The sequence below is a fragment of the Labeo rohita genome, chromosome 19 (assembly GCF_022985175.1).
Source record: "Labeo rohita strain BAU-BD-2019 chromosome 19, IGBB_LRoh.1.0, whole genome shotgun sequence".
In the NCBI taxonomy this organism is placed as follows: Eukaryota; Metazoa; Chordata; class Actinopteri; order Cypriniformes; family Cyprinidae; genus Labeo; species Labeo rohita.
The window spans coordinates 6,772,145-6,785,352 of NC_066887.1; the positions used below are offsets into that span (position 1 = coordinate 6,772,145).

General features: G+C 35.5%; 1 protein-coding gene across 1 annotated transcript in view; it reads right to left on the minus strand.

The window, feature by feature from the left end:
- The window catches only part of glcci1a (glucocorticoid induced 1a), a 51,706-nt gene that overhangs the window by 19,790 nt on the left and 18,708 nt on the right, over window positions 1–13,208 (minus strand). The window contains exon 2 of the mRNA XM_051136416.1: window positions 7,889–8,040. Coding sequence (XP_050992373.1) covers window positions 7,889–8,040 — 152 coding nt within the window. The remainder of the gene's footprint in view (window positions 1–7,888; window positions 8,041–13,208) is intronic.

The following is a 13,208-nucleotide window of genomic DNA, read 5'->3' on the forward strand; positions in this document are numbered from 1 at the left end:
TTTATTTTAGTACTTTAACTTAACAAAACTAGGCAATTAACAACTAGGTGTATTTTTTTTTTTAAATTCCAGTTCACATTTATTTTGTTCAGTTTTATGTTTATTTTCACATAAAACACATTTCAATACATTTCTTTTTTTACTGGTATAATTTAATGTAATTTTATAATAACACATGTCCAAAACATGAGGGGAAATGAGGGGACAGAAAGCTTTTTTAAAAGTTTTTTTGTTCTTTTTTAAGTTGACAGCTCCTCAAACTCTCCAAAAAAAAAAAAAAAAAAAAAAAAAAAAAAAAAAAAAAGGGTACAAAAGTTGAAAAGTTATCATTGGGGCGGTATCTTTTCAAAAGGTACTGAAATGTATCATTTCGGTACTAATATATTCACTTAAGGTGCTAATATGTACCTTTTTAGGTACTAATATGCACTCTTTAGGGGTTAATAAGGTACAAAGGCGTACCTTTTTTAACAACTTGTATTAACTGAAAAGAACAGTATGAATATGCTACAAAACCTCTCCTTGTGAGTATGCAATTGAAAAAAGCCTATGAGTTGGGAGTAAGATGAAAACGGAGTGAAAGATGGCATAGTTTTTTTTTTTGGGTGAAATATCCCTTTAAGAAAAAGTGTAAGGATGCAGGTTTTTGGTTATTCTGAGCGTAGAGCATCCCAAAGTCACCGCTGTTCACCTGATCTGACAGTGTTACTGCAGAGGAAAGCAGCACGAATCACAAAAGGACGAGTCAAAAAGGACGAGGGGTTAAACCCAAGACACTCTTCAATAATAGAGTGGAAAAAAAATCTGAATCCCAGCAGAGCTGTCGCCCCAATCTATAGTGCTTTTGTGCATGCATCAAACTTTAAAGACGAGCTAAAATGAGAGTTGTTTGTAGTTCTTTGACACCGGTGAGTAATAAAGGGTGAGACTTGAGACGCCCTGTCCTGGTAACACCCACGCTTTGGCAAGCAAACAAGATTATCCAACGTTTTTTTTCCAAACCGACTGGTTATGTATAAAGAACTTATTGAAACCTTGCATGAAATTTCACACCAAGGAAATACAGTAAGCACAAAAATACTTCAGTATCTTTACAGTATCAGTACTCGGTGTCAGTAAGCAGAGCAGAGCCGCAGAGAGTGTGTGGCCTCCGTTGCCATGCAGCAGTGAAAACAGGATGCGGCGGGTCATGTGACGCGCTGCAACTCCTCCGCTGCTCTCATGACCCACAAGTCCAAACGGACCACAGCGCCTGACCTCTGACCTGCATGTGTTAAAGGAGCCGTGCTCTGCTCTCGTTGCATTAGGAGAGTCCTCTTATAATGTTACTCAAGATTTCTTGCACAAGAAATGGTCATGCTATCATTTGCATACTCATTTTATACCAGAAGACTGAAGAGTAAACAGGAGGTTTTTGCTTTTGCATCTTTAAGCTCCTTTATGTAAATGACCTCTGTTATGATTGGCTAACTGGCTCTGTGAAATGAATACCAGCAGGCTCCGTCAATCATGTTGCATTCAAATCGGCAAATCTCATAAAAAATAAATGATTTCTGGTCACTTTGCAGCTGCAAACTATTATCAGCATCAATGCCGCATAAGCTTATATCACTATCACTATTTTAGTATTATTTATTAATATTTTGAATTAGCTTTATATATATATATATATATATATATATATATATATATATATATTATGTATTATTTTTCTATTTTTCTATTTTAATTTTAATTTCAGTTAAAGTTTTAGTAATTTTGTTCTGTGTTTGTGTATTTTTTTGTTAAATTTTAGGCTTTAGTTTATTTTTATTTATTAGTTTATTTTTAGTTATTTTAGTACTTTAACTTAAAACTAGGCAATTAGCAACTAGGTGTTTTTATATTTTATTTCAGTTATTATTATTATTATTTTTTATTATTCCAGTTTACATTTATTTTGTTCAGCTTTATGTTAGATTTTTATATTTATTTTTTTATTGGTATAATTTAATTTTAATTAAATAAAATTAAAAAAAATAAATTTTTTTTTTTTTTTTTTTTTTTTAAGTTTGGCGGCTCCTCAAACTCTCCAAAAACAAGGTACAAAAGTTGAAAAGTTGTCACTGGGGTGGTTCATATTTTGAATTAGCTTTTTATATATTATATATATATATATATATATATATATATTTTTTTTTTTTTTTTTTTTTTTTTTTTTTTTGTTGTTTGTTTGTTTGTGCTGTCATCACTTTTAAATTATTTATTTATTTTATTTTATTTTTATTTCAGGTATATTTCAGGTGGTTTTAGTACTTAAGATATTTTTAAAGTTTTAAATCTAATATTTAATCTTATTAAACATTTTTAATAGTTTTAATTAACAATAACATCACTGCATTAAAGCCTTAAAGGGACAGTCCACACATATATAAATAAATAAATACATAAATTAGGGCTGTCAAACGATTAATCGCATCCAAAATAAAAGTTTATGTTTACATACTATATGTGTGTTTACTGCGTATTTTTATTATGTATATATAAATGCACATACATACATGTATATATTTTTTAAAAAATATTTATATGCATATTTATACTATGTATAACTACATGTATGTAGTTTAGATTATATATAAATATTTTATATATAAATCTATAATATTTTTCCTTAATATATACATGTATGTGTATATTTATATATACATAATAAATATACACAATAAACACACATATAGCATGTAAACATAAACTTTTATTTCGGACAGATTATATTAATCGTTTGACAGCCCTAAAATAAATAAATAATTTCTATAGTTTTTCCCCTTTGCTGGAGGAACAAATCTAATTTGCTCGTGTTTAGTCCAAAGTTGGCGTCTGTGGACGTGTCATGCTTTATTTTTATGTCACTGAGGGCAAACACTATTGGTTCTCATGGGTCATGTGACCAACCACAGAATGACATGTAAAAAACGCAAACACAAACTGATTTCTTTCACATCTTGCAACCAGTGTGCATAAACTTACCTCAGTATATGGTAAACACAGCTGTTTTTGTCTTAAGTGAACACAAACAGATGAGAGAAAAAAAGGATGTGTAACAATATTTTTAGATCCTTGTGTGTTTGGTGTTAAAGAGACAGCAGCTTAATAAATGTGCTGACTGTAATTAATGTCAAAGAACAACAACACAAAAATCATTCACTGATCCTGACTGAATCTTTCATAACTTTGAGGATTAATCAACATTTTATTTATTACATTTCATTTTCTAACTTTTTGTACCTGAAATGTACTCAATTGTATTTATTTATGCTATTGCTAATTGATTTGTTTGTCCTTATTTTATTACTGACTGCCTTTAAAAAAAATTGTGTGTGAAATGTATATTAGTCGAGTTGTTTTTTTGATGTGGTATTTCTTTTAAACCATAAAAACCATATAGGCAAAAGTTCCTCTTGTAGGCCTAAGTGTTCTGTAGGCTGCTGATTTTTGCTCATGTTATTCAGTTGCAACAGAATGCTTCTTAAAAAGACATTGACATCTAAACGTTTGACTTTTTTTATTGGAATCAGAACCAGGAATCATTAAGAATTGGAATCGATAAGCAGAATCAGATTTGATAAAATTCAAATGATACACAACCCTATTCCTAAAGCCATCTTATGGCACACGGTTGAAGTCAAAAGCTTGCGGAATTTGCAAAATGTTAAATTATTTTACCAAAATAAAAGGGATCATACAAAATGCATGTTATTGTTTATTTAGTACTGACCTGAATAAGATATTTCACATAAAAGACATTTACATTTAGTCCACAAGAGAAAATAATAGTTGAATTTATAAAAAAACGACCCTGTTCAAAAGTTTACATACACTTGATTCTTAATACTGTGTTGTTACCTGAATGATCCACAGCTGTGTTTTTTTGTTTAGTGACAGTTGTTCATGATTCCCTTGTTTGTCTTGAACAGTTAAACTGCCTGCTGTTCTTCAGAAAAATCCAGGCCCCACAAATTCTTTGGTTTTTCAGGAGGCCCTTTCCAACAACTGTATGATTTTGACATCCATCTTTTCACACTGAGGACAACTGAGGGACTCATATGCAACTATTACAGAAGGTTCAAACACTCACTGATGCTCTAGAAGGAAAAAACATGCTTTAAGAACCGGGGGGTGAAAACTTTTGAACACAATGAAGATGTGTACATTTTTCTTATTTTGCCTAAATAACATATTTTCGTCCCAGAAGACAAAATAGGTTAAATAAACTACCTAACTACTTCCAATTCAAAAAGTTTACACCCCCGGGTCTTAATATATTGTGTTTCCTTCTGAAGCATCAGTGAGTGTTTGAACCTTCTGTAATAGTTGCATATGAGTCCCTCAGTTGTCAGTGTGAAAAGGTGCACCTCAAAACCATACAGTCATTGTTGGAAAGGGTTCAAATGCACAAAAATACAGAAAAACCAAAGAATTTGTGGGACCTGAAGGATTTTTCTGAAGAACAGCAGGCAGTTTACCTGTTCAGGACAAACAGGGGACTCATGAACAACTATCACTAAACAAAAAAACACTGCTGTGGATCATTCAGGTAACAACACAGTATTAAAAATCAAGTGTATGTAAACTTTTGAAAATGAGTTTTTTTATAAATTCAACTATTATTTTCTCTTGTGGTCTATACGTTTGGACTTCAACTGAAAATAGTCATTTTTATTTTATAAAAAATCTACTAAAGTCTACTTTTTGGTTGCATAGGTGAAGATAATGTTGAACTACATGTAATTGAGTACATAGTGACAAAATGTTTTGGTCTATTCCTTTAAAGCACAAAATTTCAACAGTTTTTCATACATAAGGCTAATTCACACTGCGCAGACAAGTCCAACACTGACAGTTCCCAGATTACAGCACGTCACTTCTCAGACACTTCAAGACCCAACAAAAAACAATTCAACATGTTCAGCTGGCAAAAAACAAACAGAGAGCAATGGCAACAAACGCTGAGAGGTAACACACCAACAAATGTGTCTGTTTCCGTTGGTTGTATTCTGTCAGTACTGTGTGAACTTGTTTATATAGCATACGATCAATTTGAACAGATGCACGATGTAGATGTCTTTCAAAAACTGGGGGTAACGGTGGAGGCCGAGAAACACGGGGAACGACTTTCCTGCGGCATCTCGTCTTTCTAAACGGTTAATATGACACTCTCCGCGTGCTGAAGCACACAATAAGAGGCACGGCAGAGTCATTACCTTTAGACACACTGCATTCCCGCAGGTGGCAAATCTCACCTTTAGTGTAGCAGCAGATGGTGGGTGGAACTGTGGGATTGTGGCGATTGTGTTCCGCCTGATACACCTGCTGACATTTGAGGGGAAATCAGCACCTGACCGTAGGCCAGGTGTGCGTGAGGTACGCCATGTTCTCAGGAGGGACTTGCCATAGTGATCGACTAGTCGAAAAGGGTACTTGCTCTGTAATTAACACCTCAGATTGACTGATTATATTCGACCTGCAATACAATGACCGCAAATGTGCGCACAGACAATATGGACTGACTGATGGCCCCTCGGGAAAGTTGATGGATCGGTCACAGGCCAGATCGGTCATGCTGCATTGTCAAAAAAATCTAGCATTTGAACATGTTTTTACATCTGAATATTCAAGTAGTTTTAAACTATTGAAGTGCAAAAATTACAAAACAAAAATTTACAGATACTTTACTCACCCCCTTGTCATCCAAGATGTTCACGTCTTTCTTTCTTCAGTTGTAAAGAAAATTATGTTTTTTAAAAAAAACATTTCAGGATTCCTTTCCATATAATAGACTTCTATGGTATACATTTTAACCTCAAATGCTCGTTTCGTCTAGGTCTGCATGAACTCTGTTCTGGTTCAAGACAGTTAGGGTATGTTGAAAAACGACCTACCCTAACTGTCATGAACTGGAAAAAAAGTTCACATAGACCTAGACCTAGAGTGTTTGAGGTTAATTTTTTTAGTAAATAACAGATCGTTTTGCTAGATAAGACCCTTATTCCTTGGCTAGGATTGTTTAGAGCCCTTTAAAGCTGCATTTAAACTGCATTTTGGAAGTTCAATCTTAGGGACACCATAGAAGTCCACTATATGGAGACGAATCCTGAAATGTTTTCCTCAAAAAACATAATTTGTTTACGACTGAAGAAAGAAAGACATTAACATCTTGGATGACAAGAGGGTGAGTACAATATCTGTACATTTTTGTTCTGGAAGTGAACTACTCCTTTAAGTGCACATAAACTGCTGAGAAAGAAAACACTAGGTCTTAAAGTGACAGCAGCCTAATATGCTGTCTAATACACTGTCATTAATGTTGATCAAACAACGAAAGACAAAGTGGAAATCACTCGCTAAATAACTTGAATAATGATTAACCTATATATAATCTATATTCATTCCGGTGATTCTACTGATCTTATCTGAGTCTTATCTGTGCTTAAAGGGATAGTTCACCCAAAAATGAAAATTACCCCATGATTTACTCAAGCCATCCTAGGTGTACATGACTTTTTTTTTTTTTTTTTTTTTTTTTTTTTCATACCTGCAAACTCACTGAGGAGCCATAAATGCATTTACACCACAAAATTACAAATGCATAAATAATTTTATAAGATTAATGTCTTTATGAAAGGGATACTGAATCATTGACTCCCTTGATTTATTCAAAAATGTGGATTCATTCAGTATCAAAACACCGCTGTGTGTTACTGGGAGACACAATAGTTCTGCTGTGGCTTTGACTGAAACTTCGTCAGTGAACTTGAGCAAAAACAGGTTAATACTATATTACAAATTGTGAACTAGCTGTCGAAAAATGACTAGTTTGAAGGTATGACTTTTATGATGGATGGATGCACTTTCTTGGACTTCAAAATCTTAACAGCCATTCACTGTCATTATAAAGCTTGGAAGAGCCAGGACATTTTTTAATATAACTCAAACTGTATTCGTCTGAAAAAAGAAAGTCATATGTATTTGCGTGATTGCGTGAGTAAATCATGGGGTTATTTTCATTTTTGGATGAACTAACCCTTTAACATGCGAAATATGCTTTTTCGTGTTACAGAACTTATGAGATTTCACAGCAGTTAGGATGCTGCCTTAGAGGTCGGCAGAAAACAAGGCAGCTCATGTTCATCAATTCACCACTGAATACTCAAACTCCATTACAGCCACATCTGCTGATCATTACATCATTATGAATGATGTATTACAGTCAGAGCGATTCTGCAATTCAGCTGTGGGTCAAATAGCCCATGCGTAAATTGAGAAATTGTAGGTTACCAGCCTGTGGTTAATGGTTTATTTAGTGCCAATAACCACTTTATGGTCAAATGCTAAAGGTAACTACAGTTTACAACTTTATACTTCTTTAAAAGTTCCCACACCTTAGAACAATGAAGGATTTCAAAGTTATATATAACATGAATATTACTTTATTAAATATATCATGCAGTGTGATTTACAAAGTTTTGTCGCAGTCATTTTACTGGCATTTGTACAATTATTTAACACCAAAAAGCGTGTCTTAATTCATTTTGCATTCGACATGGTTGCAATTGTTGCTCATTTGCACTGCTCTAGATTTTGTTGGTCATTATGAAAATAAGCTGGTTGTAGATTAGTAGATCACTGGACTTTTTGGATTTCTTATCATTTTCACAGTGAGCATTCACACCTATTGAGAATATTCAGTTGGTGTCAAAAAATTCCTCAGTTACACAGCAAACACGCAAAAACTCAGAAGAGTGATGGAGCTATATATGCTGTCAAGCTAACGTTTGCAAACACACCTGAACACACAGGCTTTGAAGCCAGAGGGTAGATTTCAAGCACATCAGGTGAAAACGCTTACCTGTGTGGACTTGTCTTTCATGCACGAGGGGTTGTGCAGGTGGGATTCACGTGGCCACTGCCCTATCAGGTAGGGCCCGGTGATAGTACCCAGAGAGGAAGTCCGTCTGATAGCACCTGTGCTCCGCACCTGTTGCGACTTTGACCTCTCAACTGCCAAAAGAAACAAACAGAAAAAGAAACAGATGGGTGATGAGCAGATGGACTGGGGTGGTGGCAGCCCTAAAATGATTTACCCATAAATCGCTGAAATGCTGCCTGTTAACTGATGCACACCATAAATACTACACATACTCAAAATCAAGTAGCTGGGGGGTTTCCTGAACTATTTGTTGAAACCGTGTCCTTTTCAAAATGGTCTTAGATGCATTTGTTAACTGATTCATTGCAATGTATCATGGAATTATAATGCATGGGAACTGCTGATGCTGGCTTACTATTTCTATACTAAAAAGTGCATTGAATTGTATCGATTTCTAAAAAAGTGTTTAATGAAAAATGCAATTATTATACACTTACATTTAAGTGCATTAATTATACATTACATTATTATACACTTACATTTAAGTACATTTAATTATTATACACTTACATTTAAGTGCATGTTAAATTGCATTTAACATGCAATTAGGTGTCCAAAAGCATTGAGTTTACACTATTCTTTTATAGCACATATACATACAGTCATGGCCAAAAATATAAGCACCCTTGCATACCTTCTCTCAGAAAATTGTTGCAGTTGCAAATGTTTTGGTACTCACATGTTCTTGTACTCAATTATTGGCACCCTTAACTTAATATTTGGTAACACCCCCTTTTGAAAAAATAACTGAAATCAGTCGCTTCCCGTAACCATGAATGGGTTTTGTACACCTCTCTACTGGAATTTTGGACCACTCTTCTTTTGCAAACTGCTCCAGGTCACTCAGATTTGAAGGATGCCTTCTCCCAACTGCTGTTTTGAGATCTCTCCATAGGTGTTCTATGGGATTCAGATCTGGACTCATTGCCTGGCCATTTCAGAACTCTCTAGCACTTTGTTTGTAACCATTTCCGAGTGTGTTTCGGGTCATTGTCCTGCTGGAAGACCCATGACCTTTCTGACACTGGCCGCTACGTTGCACCCCAAAATTCTGGTAATCATCAGATTACATGATACTGTTCACACAGTCGAGACATCCAGTGCCAGAAGCAGCAAAGCAAAACCAAAACATCTTTGAACCTCCACCAAGTTCAACTGCAGGGACTGTGTTTTTTTCTTTGAAGGCCTCATTTCTGTTTCTGTAAACAGTGCCATGATGTCCTTAACAAAAAAGCTCTACTTTTGTCTCATCTGTCCACAGTACATTCTCCCAGAAGGATTGTGGTTTTATCACATAAGTTTTGGCAAACTCCAGTCTTGCTTTTTTATGCCTTTGTGTCAGCAGTGGTCTCCTACCATAGCGTCCCTTTTCATTCAGATGACGGATAGTGCGAGCTGACACTGTTGTACCCTGTGTCTGCAGATCAGCTTGAATTTGTTTGAAAGTTAATCAGGGTTCTTATCCACCATTCGAACAATCCCTTCATTAATTTTGCTCTTCTGTCCACATCCAGGGAGATTAGCTACAGTGCCATGGGCTGTAAATCTCCTGATGATTTTGCGCACAGTGGACACAGGAACATTAAGACGTCTGGAGACGGACTTGTAGCTTTGAGATTGTCCATGTTTTTCTTTCAAATCCACAGACAACTCTTCACACTTTTTTCTTTTCCCCATGCTTAGTGTGACACACAACACAGTCAACTTTTCTCCATTTTAACTGCTTGCAAGTGTGATTACTATATTGCCCACACCTGTTACTTGCCACAGATGTGTCTAAATACAAATTACAGGAGCATCACATGCTTGAAAAGCAATGATTTCTTACAATTTTGACAAGGTGCCAATAATTTTGTCCAGTCCATTTTTGAGTTCTGTCTGAAATTTGATAAAGTTCGATCTTTCTTCTCTGTTTTTTTTTGTGTTGTTGCAGTGCAAACAAAAACAATAAGCATTTGCAATTGGAACAATTTTCTTAGAGATTTTTGAGGAATCAGTTTTTTGTCCATACAATAAAAGTCATTTGGAACCAAAGTAGTTTTGGACACAGAGTTTCATTTTATGTGTAAAAACCATTGAAACACCCTTTAAATTATTGCCTTTTGTCCTCTGCATTTTTAATGCAACCATTAAAACAGAGCCTAGAAAACTTAAAATGGAATTTAGGAAAACATAAAACAGATTTCATAGGGCCCTCTTTATTTCATTTGTGTCTTTGTTTTATTGTAGTCGTCATTTAATTTGTTACTTGCATCTAGGTTCTTATTATTAATAACAAAGATAAAATAACAAAAAATGTCTATGTCATGATATAAATTGTTGTAAAATAAAATTACTATATCATGAAATAAGATTTGGCTTTATCCTTTAAGCTAACTTACCAATATAGCAAAGATCTCTATATACCTGTAGGTATTATTCTATTACTTTTCCTGTTGTTCTATGTTTTTTCGTAGTATCGGTTCAGTAGTAATATCGTGATATTTTAGTTAGGTATCGTATCGAAGACAAAATCTTGGTGTCGTGACAACACTAGCAGTATCTTATCAGTCCACTCTGCTCATACAGATGCAGGATAACTTGTTTGCACTTTGTGTTTAAGCAGAACATCAATCCTTGACGCACCTGATAAAAATACCTCCTGCACATCCCTCAGTCCACAAAGATGGAGGAAGAGGAGGAACTGGGTCAAGGGCATGCAAACTTATCTAATCAGTGACAGTCAGAGCGTGACACTTTCCTACAGCAGAGATGACAATATTTACGCCTCTCTAGGGCACTATGAATACATCATCAGATCCATGGATCACCTTTATGGCTTTTAGAAGACAAACTCAGGTATCTGTGTACACAAGGCAGCTGCAGGCAAACTGCTCATGCCTTTATGAAAAGCAGGGACTTGGAAAGTAAAAGCAATGGCGTGGTGTTGAGTTCAAGAGGAATGGAGAAGTTTTAAGCCCTGCTTAAAAATATATATTATAATTCACCAGTAAACTTACCAGTTGACATTTCTAACAGTGGTTAAATGACTGGCTGACCATCTTCATTAGCTCCATCAAAAACTTGATGGTCAATAGTATTCACTACAATATAGTACAATACAATAAAACAGTACAACTACAATATAGTATTATGTTGACTAGTTGGCCGTGCTATCAATGAGCTTTGACCTTCAACTAGCACCTTGACCTTCTAGTCTGGTAAATTAGAGCAAAAGACAACTTTTGCAACTACAGCAAATAAGATCTAAATAAGTCGATAAGTCGACTAAATAAGTTGATGGAGGTTAGATATGGTTAGATAATCTGTCCACACCATAGTTTGGTCAACGGTATGGTTATGCTGGACCATCAAAGAGACTAACACTAACCAGCATAATCCACCCTTGATAAGCATGAATTAAGACTAACTGGTGAACTTTGTGTCCTTTGAACTGTTGACCCACAGCTTCTAATTTGGTGAATCATAAATGGCCTGCACCTTTTGGTGAATCATAAAAATACATTTTGAATATTAGCTGATTTATGTGGATCTAATCACCCCACTAATATGCTTACTAGTAAACTACACTAACCACGTAGCTGGTTGTTGGATGACTAGTTGGCCATCTTGTCCCATTCCCATCAACGATCTTCACAATCAAAATTTTAAATATTTGATGGTTAAAAGCATGGGTATGTTTGTCCACCAGCTAGACTAGCAAAAGCCAGGCTGGACCAGCATGGAAACTCAGGAACTCTGTATCCTTGACCTGTTAGGAAGTTGGTGAATCAAGGTGAATTTCACCATGTTTATTTGCTTCTGTTTAACTCCACTACTAGTAAATGTACTAGCCAACCACACCAGCCAAGTAGTTGGCTGTTGGATGACGAGTTGGCCATCCTATCAACCAGCTTCACTAGCACCTTGACTTTTTAGTCTGATAAATTAGACTAAAGGAGCAATTTTGCACTGTGTCACATTTATGTGCTTTGGTACAACTACACTAATAAATTAGACAGTTGTTGGGTGACTATTTAGATAATCTGTCCCACTCCCATCCCTATAAACCAGATTCAATACTATAGTTTAGCTGGTCATCAGCTAGACTAACACTAACCAGCATAATACAGCCTTGACAAGCATTAAATCAAGACCAACTGGTGAACTTTGTGTCATTTGAACTTGACCTACACCTTCTAGTCAGGTGAATCATCCTCTCAAAAAGCAATTTTGAAATGTATCAGATTTATGTGGCTCTGTCTGACTTCACTAACGCACTTACTAGTCAACTACATCAACCATGTAGCTGGTTGTTGGATGGCTAGTCGGCCATCCTGTCCCATTGGAAATTCAGGAATTTGTATCCTTGACCTGTTTGCAAGTTCTAGTCTGGTGAATCATGGTGAATTTCAACATGTTTATTTGCTTCTATTCAACTCCACTACTAGTAAACTCACTAGTCAACCACACTAGACAAGTAGTTGGCTGCTGGATGATGAGTGACGAGTTGGCTGTCCTATCAACCAGCTTTACTAGCACCTTGACCTTCTAGTCTGGTAAATTAGAGCAAAAAAACAAATGTAACATTTTATCACATCTATGTGCCCCTGTACAACTACACTAATAAACTAGTCAGTTGATGGAGGACTAGTTAGATAATCTGTCCTATCCCTATCAACCATATTCAATAACATAGTTTGGCTGGTCAACAGCATGGTTATGCTGCACCCTCAGCTACACTAACCAGCATAATTCAGGCTTGACAAGCATTAATCAAGATCAACTGGTGAACTTTGCGTCCTTCGAACTGTTGACCTGCAGCTTCTAATTTGGTGAATCATCTCAAAAATAAACCACCTGCACCTTCTAGCCTGGTGAATCATCTCAAAAATACATTTTGAATATTTGCAGATTTATGTTGATCTATATTACCCCATTAATATGCTTACTAGAAAACTACACTAACCACGTAGCTGGTTGTTGGATGACTAGTTGGCCATCTTGTCCCATTCCCATCAACCATCTTCACAATCAAAATTTTGAATATTTCATTAACAGCATGGCTATATTTATCCACCAGCTAGACTAGCACAAGCCAGACTAGAACAGCATGGAAATTCATAAAGTTTGTATTCTTGACCTGTTAGCAAGTTCTAGTCTGGTGACTCATGGTGAATTTCACCATGTTTATTCGCTTCTGTTTAAACCCACTACTAGTAAACTCACAGGACAACTACACTAGCCAAGTAGTTGGCTG